This window comes from Cynara cardunculus, assembly GCF_001531365.2.
Source record: "Cynara cardunculus var. scolymus isolate 2C chromosome LG 9, CcrdV1, whole genome shotgun sequence".
Taxonomy (NCBI): domain Eukaryota; kingdom Viridiplantae; phylum Streptophyta; class Magnoliopsida; order Asterales; family Asteraceae; genus Cynara; species Cynara cardunculus.
In genome coordinates this window covers 13,049,317-13,066,429 of record NC_037536.1, presented here as the reverse complement: position 1 = coordinate 13,066,429, position 17,113 = coordinate 13,049,317, and the positions used below count along the sequence as shown (strand labels likewise).

Below are 17,113 nucleotides of genomic sequence, written 5' to 3'. Positions count from 1 at the left end.
AGATGTTTATCCTGTATTTGATTGTGTTTATCTGCAGTTAGTTACACGAATTCAGTTATAGGATGAAATCGGATAGGGATGAACGGTTTTAAGAGTTTTAAGAGTTTAAGAGTTTTTAAGAGTTTTAGTCAAATGCTTTATAATATAGTATAAGATATAAGAACATGATGCTCTTGGCCCAAACCTCTCCGCGTTTCGGCTGAGTCGATTACATGTCTAAGTTTTCCTTCCTTCACCAACTCAATAAGGTAATCCAGGTTCTTGGTTTTTGGTCAAAAGAATCGAATCTTCGAGCATGTGAGTTTCTTCATAATAGCAGCCAAATAATGGTATGTACCATCTATTTTTTTCAACCAGTCAAAATGAATACTAAATGTTTTTTCAAAGCAGGACTTGACATCTGTTGTAAGCATAAATTTGAATATTGGTTTAACATTTTCAACATTTAGACCTTGCAATAAGGTCTACTAGTTTAGCATTTTCAAAAACTAAGAGGTGGAGGAAGGATCGTCATACAACTGAAATATATTGGGTTGGTTTGTTTGGTTTAGTTTTAATAAGATCCAAAATAACAATGATAAATTTATGCATGCTCAAAATTTGTACAATGTTTTGTATAGGGGTGAGCAATACCCAAAATACCCGATCCAACCTGCCCCGAAAACTGCAGAAAGTCCGACCCTGAAACCTATTAAAACCGACACCTGAAACCTGATATTTTTTCTCGGGTAAGTCAAATCGAGTTGGGTATTCTACTTCCTCCTCACTTCCTCATTCGAACTTCGACCTCAGTCCACGAGAGGCGATACCACCAGCCACGACCCTTTCGTTAGTTTGGTATTGACATTTGTTATAGGAATCACAAAATTACGAAGTCATTTAATCATTTTGTTACTCACTTAGATTTCAACAAGAAGCTAAAAAATCTGGAATAGACAAGAAGTTGGGTTTCGGGTTCCATAACCGCGGGTCTATCTAACATTTGTGGGTTTCGGGTTCCATCACCCCCCCCCCCGAAAATCCGATTGGGTTTCCTGTTTTGGTGCCCAATCCGACACCAAAGACTGGGACCTGAAGTGGTAGAACCCGGTGAACCACATTCGATCAAGGTTGTCACTGCGAAGCTATAGTTTTCCCCCCTTCGTCGGCCCTTGCCACCCCCAGAAAAAGAAAGACGCTTTCCCTCATCGAGTTCAGTTCTTGGCCTGCCTCATTATCAACCCTAGTTTTGTATGACAATAAAAGTTAAGCAATTAAAACTATCCAAAATTATAATGATATAATGTGTAAAAAAAAAACATTTTGTATAAAACAAATTAATTCGTATGTATTCATGATTTCTAATATATGATTAATTCTAAAAATATTCATTATTAGGCTAATTTTAAATGTATTAACGAAACAGTTATCATGGTATAATTTGTAAAAAAAGAAATGTATATTTTAATGCATTTTAGTTCATATACGATTATTTATGTTAATATGATAAGGTTGTAAAATTAACAATGAAAAAGTAAGAGACTTAAAGTAAATTAAATAACTAATTATAAGGGTATAAAATATAACTTAGAAATTAAAAATGATTCTATTTTCAATAGATGTAAGACGTACGAGGTTTTGTAAGCTTTAAAATTTATGCATTTAGTCTAAAAACTTGTATCTCTTAAAAATTCAAAAATTACAGGGTTGGGTTCACGTGAGAACTGCATGTTTTCGTGAGATCCGTGAAACCATTTTTTTTTATATTTTAAACTTCACAACAAAACGTTGTGTAGATAAAAAAAAGTTGAACTTTCATAACAAAAACACTGTGAAGGCTACATTCATAATCATAGCGTTTTGCTATGAAGTTTCGGTTAAAATACGTTGTAACCGGTCATGAGAACCAGTCCCAGGACCGGGCCCAACCCAAACATCCAATGTAATTTTTTATTAATTCGATTTTTAACTTAATTTTCTTAAAGAATACATAAATGTTAATATAATATATACTAGAAAATTTAATGAAGCCGATCAAATACACTTAAAAATACATTTTATTATAATTTGTAATTTGTTTTCAATCAAATACACGAATTATAGAGTGAGTTGTAAATGTTTTTTTTACGTTTGTAAGTTGGTATCTTACCCCATATACCATATGACTTATATATGGTGTAAAAACAGACGGTAATGAGATAAAAAAAAGTCAAATTGGGAAAGAAAAAAAACGGTGACGTTAAGTTACGGCTATTTTTTGAAAATAGGGACCAAACCTTGTTTTTTTGACGAAAACCGTAACCGCTCTTCAACCGACGAAAACAATCGGTCCCGCACCAGTTCCGGGACTGGTGACAGGGCCCATTTGGCTATCTAACTAAATACATATATCAAACATCGACCATATAATAACATATAAACGAAACAAACATAATGAAGTAAATTAGTTAGTCTATACAATACATTAAATACGCGATTAAGAATGGCGAAATAATTCGACTCAAAAGCAGCCATAAACTAAATATATAATACACATGGGGGCGTAGACTCGGGGACGGGGGCGAAACGGAAAAAAAAAAACTCTTCCTGCAACGGAATTTCCATTGATACAGGTCCTATAGATTGGATTTTATGACGGAAAAAGAAAACTAAGTCTTTTATCTCAAACTAGTCGTTAAAAAAAAAGGCACGGCTATACACTTGAAATCATCGTCTACATGAAATAACTGAGGAGTTTTTTCTTCCGGGATCCGCCTTCCCCATATAGTTCATTCCATTGCAGAAGCTCGTTCATATTTGCGGACTCCGATGATACACTTGCACATACCTGCATTTCATAAAATATAGAATTTTACCGTTTTGGTGTAAATTTACTACTGATAGAGTCTTGTATCAGCTAGACATGGACCATTTCTCTTTGATATAAGTTGGAACATTCGTTCTTAACTAGTGATTCCGTATATTATAACATGGAGATTAATTAGTGGTTCCATATGTTATCACATGGCATCAGAGTCAGGGTCTACCACTCTAGAGACTCGTACACTTTGGGGCAATCTGTATTGGAGATTAACCTGGGGTTCCACATATTCTCACGTGGTATCAGTCAGGGTATGCCATTCTAGAGACTCGGCACTCGGGGGCGATCTGTATTAGGCTAGCCCCCTCTAGCCTTCGTTGGAGGGGGCGTTTTAAAGTCTCACATGAACTACGCTTGGGCTACTTCTGTTGAATATATATTGGAACCTCCCTTCCTTCTCTTTTAGAGGATCAATTCAGGGGTTCCACATATTTTCACATTTACGATAGGAAAAAATTGACCGTCGTTATACCTGATCATGTGCATACTTAAAATCGTCCAAATTTAGAGGACGAACGTCCGCACTGTTATGCAAAGCAGGTACTGGTCTATTTTCCGCCAATGCCAACGCTTGCTCCTGAATAATAATAATAACAATTTAGCACGTTCAGGAAGATACGTTAATAGTTTTTTTCAACGACGTAAAACTTCCTTCAAATGTTTCAAAAAATAACTCTTCCCCCCTCCCAAAAATAAACGTCCACAATGAAAAAACACAGTTTTAGAAATACATAATTATTATAATCGAGAAAGCAAACCTTCTTTTCCTTCTCCAAAATTTCTCTAATTGGACAGTGTGCAGCCGTCACGCAAAGATTCTGAAAAACCGATAACCAAACTCTCAAAAACCGAAAAAAAAATGGATACAATATATATATAGACTTGGGATCATGTGAGACCAGCCTGTTTTTGTGAGACCAGCCTGTTTTTGTGAGACCATTTTTTTACACTTGAAACTTCACAGCAAGATTCGGGTTTTTTTTACCTTCACAAGTTTTGCTGTGAAGTTTTAAGTGTAAAAAAGGGTCTCACAAAAACAGGTTGGTCTCACGTGAACCCAACCCTATATATATATATATATATATATCAAATCTAGCAAGATGGAGGAGAACAACAAGACCTTCAAATCACTTCCAGAATAGCCATCAGTCATATTAGCCACTGCTTCAAGATCCATATCAGGTGCCAATTCCTCTTTTGCCAATATCACTCTCAAGATTTTCTCCCTGTTTGCGGCATCGGGTAAATTTACCATCAACCTGCAACGGAAAACCGACAATGGTTCCATTAGTTCATAGCATACCCCTCCAAAAATAGAGTTAACGGCTTTCTTCTTTCGAAAGTAAGTGTCCACGTTCAGAAGTAAGTCTCTAATTTGCAATTCTCCCTTAATTATGAGATGGAAAAATAAGTGCCCAATTTCCAATTCTACCCTTAATTATGAGATGGAGAAACTCATTACACCTTCGGTCATCAAGGGTAAAATTGTCATTTAGTTGATTAAAAAATGTATTCCCTCCGTCCCCAAATAAGTGCCCACATTTATATTTATGTTTTCTTTGCCAAATTAAGTGTCCATTTTCAAAAGTAAGTGCCTAATTTCCAATTCTATCCTTAATTATGAGATGGAGAAATCCATTACACCATCGATCATTATTAATGTCTAAAACTGGGTCGTTTCTATTGTCGACACTTATTTTTTGCAACGGAGGGAGAAATAATTACACATTTTAAAACTGTGTGCCTATTGGTTGCACCGATAAAGGGTAAAGTTGTCATTTTCATACCTACGAGGTAGTCGCCTGATCACCGCTTCATCAAGATCAAAAGGCCTATTGGTTGCACCGAGTACAAGTACACGTTCTCTATCTTTTGTACGTAAACCATCCCAATTCACCATAAACTCGTTTTTCATTTTACGCATTGCTTCATGCTCACCGGGGTTTTCCCGTCTTCCCAACATGCTATCGACCTATTGATTAAATAATATAAAAAATAAGATTTAAACCCAAAAAGGATAAAAGAAATACCGAAAATTATTCCAAAAAAAAAAAATACAAACCTCGTCGACAAAAACAATACTTGGCGATATTTTACTAGCAAGGCTAAAAACCGCTTTCACATACTTCTCTCCTTCGCCAAACCACTACAAACAAGCATCACGGAGATCAATTACGTTCTAACTTGTTTTTTGAGCTTATTGAAACTTAAAAAATTTAAGCCATGTTTTGCAACCATAAGCTAGCTTATTTTTTGAGCTTATTGAAAAAGCCACATTTCATATCGTCATCTAGCTTATCGTCTAGTTTTTGCCAAGCATGATTAGTATATCAGCTAGCCTATCAGCCAACAACTAGCCTATCAGGTAGCTTATCAGCCAACAGCTAGCCTTTCAGCCATCGGCTAGCCTATCAGCCAAACGGCTAGCCTATCAGCCAACAGCTAGTTTGCCAAACATAGCCTTGATAAGGATCCGTACTCAATAAAGTACCTTTGAAGTGATACTTGACATCGATATGTTGATAAAATTTGCACCCGCCTCAGTTGCAACAGCTTTTGCAAGCATTGTTTTACCCGTACCCGGTGGTCCAAAGAGCAAGATTCCCTTACAAGGCTGCAAAAAAGAATCGTCATATCTTTCTCCGTATATATAACGAAAAATAATACACCCACCATCCCAAATTAAATGTCCACAACGAAAAAGACATACAATTCTAGAAATTCGTAAGTATCACAATTTTTAATTAACAAAATGACGATTTTACCCTTAATAACAGAGAGAGTAATGAATTTATTCATCTCCCAATTAAGGGTAGAATTGGATTAATGAAAATACTTTTGCTTTTTTTACCTTCGTTAACTGCCCTTTACAAAACAATTCAGGCCTCTGAAGAGGAAGCATCACCAATTCTTTTAAAGTGTCCTTCACGGATTCTAGAGCTCCGATGTCATCAAAGGTAACACCAATGTCACTAGGCGGGATAACTTCAGCAATAAGTCTCTTTTCAAATTCGTTTTCGGTAACCACGTCCTGAAATTTTACGAGATATTTACCTCAGAATTTACAAAAATGATAATCATTAGATTAACGATACGATTAAAAGATGCATCCATAATGTTCGTTCACCTTCAGTGTCTTCTTAGAACTTTTAGTCTCGTTTTGAGTACCTTGTAGTATGTTGATCCCATACTCGAGACTGTAATCGACAACATAAAATAGAAAAATAAGCAAGCAAATACCATAGTACATTCATGAATATATAGGTATATTTATCATGAATAGTTGGGTTCTCACAGTTCTCAAAATATTTAAAATTCCTAAATGAATTTCCGTTAAAAACCCAAAATTGGTTAGGAACCCAGGAACCGCACACAGCGCGCCATGTGTCCCTCTTCAGGATGAATATTCATCATGAATAACACATTCATGATGAATAGAGAAGTGTTATTCATCATAAATCCCACATTCGTGATGAATATGAAAGTGTTATTCATTATGAATCGCACGTCATGATCAATAAGTTACAACATTCATAATGAGTAACACGTCTACATTCCTGATGAATAACACGTGTCGCGTTGTGAGCGATTTCCGGGTTCCTAATCAATTTTAGGTTTTGTTAACCCCTTCCTCTATAAATAACGTATGACCTAAATGATGCTAATACCTTTCGTTAGAAATCACAGGTTTAGCATCCTTTACAGAAGCTTCAGAACTCTGCATAAAGTGATGACTCAAAGCCCATCCAATAACTTTCTCCACACCTATTAAACGTCAAAAAAGAGCGAATATTAGTCAAAATAAAGTATAGAAGTCGAACGAAAACCCACAACAATCAGAAACAGCCAAGAAATGTACTCACTTTCATTCGTCAAAGTTTGATCTTTTATGCAGAGTGTATCAAGGTTGGAGCTTTCAAGTCGGACTCGGTTCAGAACCTGAAATCAAGAAATCAGAACCAAATACGAAAAACAGATATAATAATAATTAAAAATAAGCCATACAAGACGGTGGTACTCACTGAACGGATGCTGATAATGTTTGACTGTGATTTCAAGGTCTCTATATCGCGATCCAGTTGTTGCTTCCAGTCGGAAAGTAGCAACTCGTCCTACAAAGATTCATGAGAATTAACCGAGACCCACAAAATTTTATGAAACGGGATATAAAGAAACGCGGATTTCACTTACTTGAGGAATCTGTATGGTCACTTTGTTAGGAAAAAGACGAGTGAGTTGCTTCATCGTCTTGGGGGTTTCTTTGCTTCTATCATGTAGTCTACCAAAACTATCCTGCACCATATTTTAGCAAAATTACGTTAGAAACGGTCTCCGTCTAAGGGGTTGTTTGGTGGTTTTTCAGCAAGTCTTGTATCGATAAAGCTGTCTGTGTGGATTAATCTGTCTGTATAGATTGGGAAGGCTTTTTTTAGTTTGGAGGGTTTTTCATTAATTGAAGAGTGTATTTTTTTAATTGGAAGAGGCAGGTTTAGAAAAAACTTGGCTTTATGCATAAAGCTCTCTCCTATAAGCTAACTGAATAAGTCACTTATCATATCATGGAGGGATGAAATTGAAAAACAACTCCAAAATAATAAATAAACCAAAGTGAAATGAAGTGAAAAAGGTTAGCAAATTATCGATTGCATACCGGGAAAGCCAAGTCAAGCAATGTCGTTTGATTGCTCCCAAACTTCGTGAATAGTAATCCACCAGGATGAGACTGCAAAATTTGTGGAAGTCAGATGATTAAATTTCATGAATGTCGATTACGATGATAGTAAAAAGAGAACTTGATTTAAGAAGAATTTCTAACAATTACTACTTACTTTCTCCTTTCGGCTGTCCATCTGAGTGTGTGATGCAATGACAACCACATTCCCAGGTACGTTCTCGAGCTTACTCTTGAAAGAAGCATAGGCCTCGGGATTTCCAAGCATCGATTTCTCGATATCTTTCACAAACAAAAGCAATGAACTGCTTTTACTTTCTTTAACAGCAACCTGCATAGAAAAGATAAACTATTGAAATTAACCCATGAGAAAAGATTCACATTTAATTACAAAAAAACTAAACATATACACAAAAGAGCGATTAAAAGAGACCATGAAAAAATTCGCCAAATTTCTGTATGTTAACGGATAAAGTATACGACTCTGCGTAGGTAAAATCATTAGGGTTATTTGGTTGGTTTTCCATAAAGTCCTGTATGGATAAAGCTGTCTGTGTGGATTAATTTGTCTACATATAATGAGAGGGTTTTTGTTTGGGAGAGTTTTTTCACAGATGGGAGGAGAGTGTTTTTTAAATGGGAGGGTACATGTTTGGGGGAAAAAATTGGCATTATGCATAAAGCTCCTCCTAGAATCTTACTGAATAAGCCACTTTCTGTATCAATTGGCCACTACCAAACAGTCATGTATAGTTGACCAAATAAACTGCGAGTCCCATTAAGCTCATTAAGCTGCTAACAAACATGTCCTGTTTGGTTGGTTTTCGATAAAGTCCTGTATGGGTAAGGCTGTCTGTGTGGATTAATTTGTGTGTATATATTGAGAAGGTTATTGGTTGGGGAAGTTTTTCCATACATGAAAGAAGTGTGTGTTTTAATTGGGAGGGGCATGTTTGGAAAAGAAAAAATTAGCTTTCTGCATAAAGCTCCTTCTAGAATCTTACTGAATAAGCTACTTTTTATATCAATTAGCCACAACCAAACAGTCATGTATAGTTGACCAAATAAGTTGTGAGTCCCATTAAGCTCATTAAGTTGCAAAGAAAGAAAATTTGTCCAGTCTCACCTCAAAAAGTTCGTTAATTGCAAGCTTCTCAATGTCATCAGCACTCGAAGAATCAAGACGAAGTGAATCAGCTGAACAGAAAAAGCCATGATCTTCCTCACAAATTCCTCCAAGATCATTGCCTTCTTGAACTGACCTATCGAATCTAACTCCAATCTTGGAAGAGCCATTCTCTTCAAATGGAAGTAGGACTTTGCCCTTATAACCATACGTGGGGCCCCTATAAAACGCAAAGAAAGTAAAGCATATAGACGACATAAGAACCTTACAAAGTTCGATCATTCTTCTAATGAATACAAAAAGAAAAATGAGTACTCGGTAAAACTTGCAAAAAAAATCAAAAAATTCATTTTGTGTTTTAGTGAAATACCTCAAGGGAGTCTGCAAAGGAGAAAAGCCAGATGGCAACGAACCCACATATTTAACTCTATCACCTGCATAAATCGACAGTTCTCAAACTATGTTTTACCTAATTCTCTTCTAAAACATCAAATACGCCTTCCTCTTTACATTTTATTCATTCTTTAGATTTTATTTATCGTATTTTATGCTTCTTAAACTTTCACTTTACTGTCTTCATAATATTGTTTTTATACGGATTCTATATTTTGATAAATTTATGTAATTTATTAAATATTAATAATATAAAACAATAAAAAAATAAAAAATTGGAAACTACATGAACTTTTTATTTTGGCGTCGTTTTAATCGTCTTACCGTAAACTTTCAAATGATATATTTTATATCAAAATATTTATTTTAATATAATTTAATAAATTGCATTAAACTAATCAAAATGTATAAGCAACTCATTAGGGGTAAATCGGTCATTTTATCTGTTCTACCATGTCCAATTCTGTCTTAGCAAACGTTGAACAACTGTTCTGATAGTCCTATCTGGATACCAAACACACCCCAGTAGAACGGGCATCTTCTAGAGCTCAATGTGAAATAGAACCACAAAAACTTTGTATAGAAAGGTACCTTTCTTGAAAGTGTAGCTTTTGGATGATGCAGTAGATGCCTCTTGTTTTGGCTGAGCTTGAGAGCATGTGGTAGATCCACCGATTATATCAGCCTCGACGCTTGATGTTGGTTTCTTAGAGTGCATAACCCCTGTTTGTGGAGCACGTTTAGCAAATACACTTGCTCTTTCAGGCCTAGCGCTCTCCTTTAGTGAAGTGTCGGTTTCTTTAGCAGCTGATCCCTGGTATAGGAAAAAGGATTAAGCATGGCAACAAGATAAAGTGTAACCAAGAATTGTGACAAATAAGTATATCTAGAGATGCACTTACGATATAACCATCCTAAAATGTTATTCTTTAGTTGATTAATGTTAGTCCATCCATGTATCCAAAAAGCATTAGACAGAACAGTTGTTCAGCGTTTGGTAAGGTAGAACTGGACAGAACAGAACAGAGAAAATGACCAATTTACCCCTAATGAGTTGTTCATACATTTTGATTAATTTATGTAATTTATTAATTTAATAACGTAAATATTTTTTCTAACAAAATATATCATTAGAAAGAATAAAATGTGAAGAGGAAGATCGTTTGACATTTTAGAAGAAAATTAGGTTTTATTTTGAGGTTATATTGGTAAAATATAGATCTCTTCCACCTTGCTCCACCCTGTTCCATGAGGTGGGGGTGGAACACACCTATTCCACTTTGTTTCACTCTGTTTCCGTCTGTTCCACACAAGAGTCATGCCAAACGTGGAACAGTGATCTCTGGTCTTTTCTGTCCTGTTCATTATACCAAACACACCCTAGGTAATCGGTCATTTCCCTTGTATTTATTTTTTTTCTTTAGTTAATTCATGTTAGTTTATCCATCCCGTAATTGGACAGAAAAAAGACTTACACCGGGTAACAATAGAGAATCAACAACGAGCAGCCTAGCACCAAAATGTTTTGCAAGAGCCTTTGTCAAGGTTTCCTGGTATATTTCTGAACCTGCGTTGCATGGGCATAAAATACGATGATAAAGAGTGAAGAAACAAGAACTTATGTCCTTTGATGTAAACGGATCTTAAAGGGCGTACCTGCTGGACCGGCTAAGAGTATTCTTGGGCACAAAGTGGGCAGATCTGAGGCATACTTCACAAACTCGTTACGTTTCAGATGTATATATGTGGAAGCAATCAGCACACTTTTTGTGGTTTCACTGTCGGTTTTCAAAAGGGTAGCAAAGTAAGAACTTTAGACAACCAACAGAAATAACAAGAGGACCTGATCCCAGTGCAATCGACAACTAATTTAAAGCAAACAAGACCTTTGAAAAGTGTAAATGTGATAATAACAATCTGCGAAATGAAATCACTTCCGTCATTGAACAAATTGATTTGTCATTCCATTGCATCAACAACCATTGCAATGAAATCACTTACGTCAAAGTGGCAACACAGGTATTTTTTTGGCAAATAGCACGGAAATAGCCATTTTCAGGGATCAAATTCATCTCTCACCCATTTTTCTCAGGAGGTTCCTAAAAGACTCCGCAAAGTGGCACCTCCATGACTTGCGGAGGTAGCTAAGAGACAAAAAAAATTCACTTTTCATCCGCATCCGCAAGTGGCACATCCGCAAGTGGGTGAGAATTGAAAAAAAGATCACTTTTCATCCATTTCGCAAGTGGCACCTCTGAATTTTGGGTCTTTTAGCTCCTCCGCAAGTCAAGAAAGTGCCACTTGCGAAGGTAGTGATATTTTTGAAAATTCCGAAGAGAAATGGCTAAGAGATGAATTTGGTCCCTGAAAATGGCTATTTCTATTAATTTCCCCAAATAATGTAACCAAAGAGTTTATAAAATGTATATCCGAAAAGAAAAGACTTACAGTGTGACACAAGAACTACTAATCTACTATAAAGTTTTGGGTTGTTTGTTTACCTCTTAATAGTACTATTAAGAGGTAACATCTGAATCGTTAAGAGGTGAATCTTGTTTGGCAAAAGAAAAGTCTTGCCTCTTAATGGTTCTAAAAACCTCTGAATGATTTTGCATCATGGGTCTCCCTTAACCATTCAGCGCCCTAATTTCATTGTAAACAATTACCAAACAATTATATTTTATTTTGCACTATATCATGATAGTCTCTTTAATCATTCCGACCACTTAATCATTCTGCACTAAACCATTCAGCAACTACCAAACAGCCCCTTAGTCATTTCCTCCTAATTTTCCCACTGCCTTAAGAAAAGATCTTTTCTCAAGAGGGTATTATTGCTTGATATGAATAATTCTTTTTTTATCCAGAAAAATACAAACAGTCGAGATGAAGAAAACCCATGAAGTTAAGAAGTGAGGAACCCTCAGAAAGCTACAAGATTGATTATAATTATTACCCAGAAAGCCAACAAGTAAGCATCATTTGCTTTATTACTATTATATTACAAGAGGATTTTTATTAGATTAATAAATACAAAAAACCAGCTTTTGGTAGGTTTCAGAAAGAACTAAAGAAAATCCTGCATTTTCCAATTAATCCAACCCATAAATCATCAAGAACAAAAATTTAGCCAAATGCAAGACAGTGGCAAGGCGGAAACAGATGTATCATATAACCTACTCGAGACTTCCAATCGGACCACACTTTATCCCTAATCCCCACTTTTGGGCTCGAGCATTAGTAAATCTAACAGGTACAACTTAACCATACAACCCATTAAACCAGAAGGCAATAGAATGACCAAATTGGAATCTGTGGAAGGCATCATTGCCAAAATCAGCTGCAAATGGGTTATGTTGCACGATAACATAAAGTTTCATATCTTTATCTACTCGATCAATCCTACGTCAAAATTCTGTTGACATTAACCATCATGTGATACCCATCTATGATATCTATAGGTCTAAATACTCATTGTTTCTGGGTCAATGGATATATTCAGCATTATGATCGCGACAAATAGGACTTGTGTAACAACAAAGTCTTAGCTTTCTGACAAGGAGAGAAAGAAAATGTGGATTTCACCCCATCGGCAAGCAAATTAAAGATCAGATGATGACCAGATAAAAAAAGAGAGAAATAAATGAATACCTAACCACCAAAGTTATCACTTTTTGAATAAATATGGGTGTTAAGAAAGAAAGTATGCAGTCACTCTCTTCTACATAGAAGAAAAGGTGGTGATGGTGGGCAAGTTTGTGGTTTCCATGAGAGTTGCTGATTTGACATAGATAGTGTGTGTGTGTGAGAGAGTGAGAGAGAGGGAGGTTTAGGGGAACCCCAAAAAAATGGAACACTAAGGAACACCATGGTAACTGTTCATCTGGACCGTATACACATGTGCATACAAGTAATTTGTAAGCAATTTGTCTGGTGTGCACATGTGCATATAAAAACCAACAAACAACTTCCATCATGTGCATACAAGTAATGGAAGTTGTTTGTTGGTTTTTATATGCACATGCGCACACCAGACAAATTGCTTACAAATTACTTGTATGCACATGTGCATACTGTTCAGATGAAGGGTTACCAGGGTGTTCCTCAGTTTTTCATTTTTTACGGTTTTCCCCTAACCCTATATATATGCATGCTCTAACTTATGTGCATCGTAATTGAGTGTAGAACAAATGAAGGATAAAAAGAAGAAAATAAGAACTACGAGCACAAGATAGATAAAGAAGTAAGTCGGTGATCACACCTTAAATAATATGGGAAATCTTTAAATGTAACTTCAATTGCATCGGGCTCGAGAATTCCTTGTTGTAAGCTATCTTTATATGCTTGACGTCGTGCTGCTAATGAGATCGGAGGATCAATGTCCTTAAGCAGTTCTCTAATTTCTCTCCGCTCATCAAGAATTTTCAAAATGTCAAACTCAGAGGCAGATGATCCTGCAAGCATACGCAATAACGGTCGTAACTCATGAGTTGCTGCAGGGACGTTCCCCATTTCTGCATCAACTGAAACACCGTCAACATTTTCATTAACAGCATCAGGCGTAACAACGGCTTTCTCACACGAAGGTACACCACCGCTATCATTAGGATCAGAAGCATCCTTCATGTCAATATCAGCTACACGATTATCAGGTACTTCACAAGCAGAAGGTAGAGTTGGCATTCCAGTTTGTAACCCTTTTCCTTTACGAGAAGGTGGGGGAAGAAGAGATAACTCTTTCTGAATGTTAGATAACGATGCTAATATCGATGCTCCTGCAACTGCAGATGAGTCTCTAGATCTCGCTTCAAACTGTAATCCTTTTAATGAACCACTGTGTGCCTCTAAGATGCTTACTGAAGGTGCCACATCAGCGCCAACATTATCATTCGATAGCTGCTGAAATATCTGAGAGTACGTTAAGAAAATTGTTTCACACATGGTATACGCAGGGGAAAAAGTCAATCAATCAAATTTCTACTAACGAACACAAACCGGTATACAAGCACAAGAACAAACTAGTAAAAACCAAACGAACCCAGTAGATCCCACCTGGAGGTGGAGCGGGGTAAGTAGTAGATCCGACCTGGAGCTCGAGGTGGGGTCCGTAGTAAATCCCACCTGGAGGTGGGGTCTGAGGAGGGGAAGAGGTAGGCAGACCTGCCTCTTCTCCCACAAACAGTAGAATGATTGCTAGTGATAAATAAATAAATAAAAACACTACTTTCAAGGATACGTAAGCATGCCGTCCTGAAGAGCTAAAAATAACTTCATCTCCAGCTCTAAGTGGTAAGGTAGACCTTTTAGGGCACACCTTGCCATTCACTTTAACAGCGCCCTTGCCCCCGGTGATTTCGAGTAAAGTGATTGAAGCACCTCCTTGCTATGCAAATAAATAAATCCATATTAGGCATCTTTGCCAACATCAACATAACAGAAAATGTGCACAAGTGATGGTGAAAGAAAGCGTAAGGCATCACTAATTGAAACAAATAACAAGTAAAATGAAAAAAAACCTGTGACTCTATGTGCCTCAAGCTACACAACGATTTACTGATGGATGTATCACCAAGACACAAGTCGCATTGGCGGCCTTGACCAACGGTGAAAATGGAACGATCCATAACAACATGAGGATTCTGGACATCAGAAAAAGATACACATATTAAAACACACACAAATGATAGCAATTACTCCCAACACATGGCAGAAAATGCATAGTGAATCAAAAGAGTTCGGAAAGACCAAACGAAACTAGCTCATTATGTCCCACCAGAAGGTGGGATTGGGCTTTTTTCCTTTTTTTTTGGGGGGGGGGGGGGGTACACAGACCTGACCTCTATACTGCAGAGTAGAGCTGATGGATAAAGATTGTAGCCAATAGCAGCGAGAATTGCTGAACAACCATCACAGCCCAAAGGTAATATGGGACTGTTTGTTAGCAGCTTGATGAGCTTAATGGAACTCACAGCTCATTCGGACAGCTATGTATAACTGTTTGGTGATGACTTAATGATACAGAAAGTGACTAATTCAATAAGCTTCTAGGAGGAGCTTTATGCAAAAAGCCAAGTTTTTTCAAACCCGCCCCCTCCCAATCAAAAAACACACTCACTCCATCTACGGAAAAACTCTCCCAAACAAAAACCTTCCAAATCTATATTAGGGGTTGTTTGGTTGGTTTTCCATGAAGTCCTATGTGGATAAAGTTGTCATTGTGGATTAATCTGTTTGTACAAATTCTGTTTTTATTTGGGAGGGTTTTTTTACAGATGGAAGGAGCTTGATTTTTAATTGGGAGGGCAGGTTTTGAAAAAACCTAGCTTTCTGCATAAAGCTCCCCTGGAAGCTTACCGAATAAGCCACTTTCTATATCACTAAGCCACTACCAAACAGTCATGGATAGCTGAGCGAATACTCCCTTTTAAGCTCATTATGCTGTTAACAAACAGAACCTAATATCACCATTAATTTAAACAGACAACTTTATCCATCCATGACTTAATGGAAAACCAACTAAACAGCCTCCTAATATCACCATATTCATTAATCCCCATCTCATAATTTCATAAACTTCATGACATTCTACTTGAAATCTTGAAATACCCAAATATTCTTGTTACTTATTAAGATCAAAAGTACCCAAATTGGTCCAAATACCCAAGATTTTCTTTGTTGATTAAACCAAAAATAACAATCTGAAAAAACCCACCTGAGAACACTGTGAAAGAAGCTTCCCCCACGCAACACCAACATTAGATTTCGACTGTCTTTTCTTAGTACGATTCAAAACAGTTGAACCACCATTAGCTTTGGTCTTCTCTACATCAATTAACGAATCACCTACAAAACCCATCAAAGAAAGATCAAGAAATCTTTAAAAAAGATCATCAAAAAGTATTCTTTTTTTCAAGATAATGAAAAAACTTCAAAACCCACCTAGAGACATAGGGGAAACTAACGGCTGCCCTTCCACCTGACCCACGGGAGACTTTTCCGGTACATCAACACCAGCGACTTCATCACAACCATCGGAATCTTTCTTCGACGGATCAGACGATCGGACCTCCTGTTCTTGAGACTCACATCCACCAGATTCCTTCACCACCGCCTCAATGGGCTCCACCGGCGTGCCTGTAGTGGAAGAAGATGCCGCCTCCGCCGCCTGCAGCCACCGATCGCCAAAATTGAAAATTTTCTACAAAATTGAAGATTTGGTCAAAAGGGTATTTATGTTTACAATCAAAGATAATACCTTGGATCTTTTCCCTGTAGGAATTGGGGAAGAACATGGCGATGAAAGCGTGCGTTTCGAGGAAGACGAACTGCGTCTTGTTTCCACCATGGTTAAAATTGCCTTCCGTCGATTCGGAATTCGCTCGCGGAGGATTGGAAAGAAGAAAAAGATGGGAAATTTTGTAGACAAAAACTGTATTCTTTTATATATATAAGAATGAAATTTTATTAGAAAGGGGTAAAAAGATTGTAGAATTGATTGCGATGGGGATCGGAAGCTGGGAATCAAAGGGCAGCAAGTATGAATTTATATGAATTTTACGGAGGGGAGGTTGTTAAGCGGCAGGAAGTAACAAAGGGGGGTCTTTGGGGTTGAATGTGTGTAGTAGGTGGGTGAAAAGAGGATTTTATGCAATCGAATTTGGTATTGTTTTTCAATTAGGGTTCTCAATCTAAATCTTTTTGTCAACACTTTTTGGCAACCGTAATCGGGTTTTTAATCGTAATTGGCAATTCCCTGAATGTGGTCTTGTTTTTTATTACGATTCTTTAACTTACGCGTTCACTAACAAGATCGTTAGTATCGTCGTCTGTACTTTGGTTCTTTTTTTACGGTGTTTGTTGATCTAACTTCCAACACTCGTTAAATCAGCTATGTCAACACCCTCGAAGTCGTATTTGGGTTCTCTATCGTACTCGAATAAACCGAATGTGGTCTTGTTTTCAGTTACGATTCTTTAACTGTACTTTTTATCAATACTTTGTAAACCTTATTCGGGTCTTTATCACATTCAGTATTTTATTAAATGTATGCATTCACCAACATTGTTGTCAGTATTAGCTTTTG

At 36.9% G+C, this 17,113-nt stretch overlaps 1 protein-coding gene across 3 annotated transcripts; it reads right to left on the bottom strand.

The window, feature by feature from the left end:
* Positions 1 to 2,388: 2,388 nt before the first annotated feature.
* Positions 2,389 to 16,618, bottom strand: LOC112517888. Of its 3 annotated transcripts, none has more exons than XM_025125260.1 (27): positions 16,286 to 16,618; positions 15,970 to 16,195; positions 15,743 to 15,873; positions 14,547 to 14,669; positions 14,267 to 14,413; positions 13,611 to 13,938; positions 13,292 to 13,553; positions 10,687 to 10,808; positions 10,506 to 10,597; positions 9,622 to 9,844; positions 9,008 to 9,071; positions 8,638 to 8,857; positions 7,669 to 7,842; positions 7,491 to 7,562; positions 7,031 to 7,132; positions 6,862 to 6,951; positions 6,703 to 6,778; positions 6,508 to 6,604; positions 5,967 to 6,036; positions 5,691 to 5,870; positions 5,331 to 5,453; positions 4,902 to 4,985; positions 4,627 to 4,811; positions 3,960 to 4,098; positions 3,598 to 3,657; positions 3,312 to 3,416; positions 2,389 to 2,806 (listed from the first exon to the last, which is right to left on the bottom strand). In XM_025125260.1, the coding sequence occupies exons 1-27, from the start codon at positions 16,373 to 16,375 to the stop codon at positions 2,693 to 2,695; spliced, it is 3,699 nt and encodes a 1,232-aa protein (XP_024981028.1). In that variant the 5' UTR covers positions 16,376 to 16,618; the 3' UTR covers positions 2,389 to 2,692. The 3 variants fall into 3 exon arrangements, with proteins under 3 accessions (XP_024981028.1, XP_024981029.1, XP_024981027.1); XM_025125261.1 differs by having other exon boundaries at positions 13,292 to 13,544; positions 13,626 to 13,938; XM_025125259.1 differs by having other exon boundaries at positions 13,292 to 13,938.
* Between the last annotated feature and the right edge of the window lie 495 nt (positions 16,619 to 17,113).

Excerpts from the sequence above, each read along its gene's own strand:
- LOC112517888 (XM_025125259.1), bottom strand. The coding sequence starts at position 16,375 with ATGGTGGAAACAAGACGCAGTTCGTCTTCCTCGAAACGCACGCTTTCA. Across the intron at positions 13,939-14,266 it reads CTTCAGGACGGCATGCTTAC|ATATTTCAGCAGCTATCGAA; the intron begins GTATCCTTGAAA and ends ACGTACTCTCAG. Across the intron at positions 3,658-3,959 it reads ATTCTGGAAGTGATTTGAAG|AATCTTTGCGTGACGGCTGC; the intron begins GTCTTGTTGTTC and ends TCGGTTTTTCAG.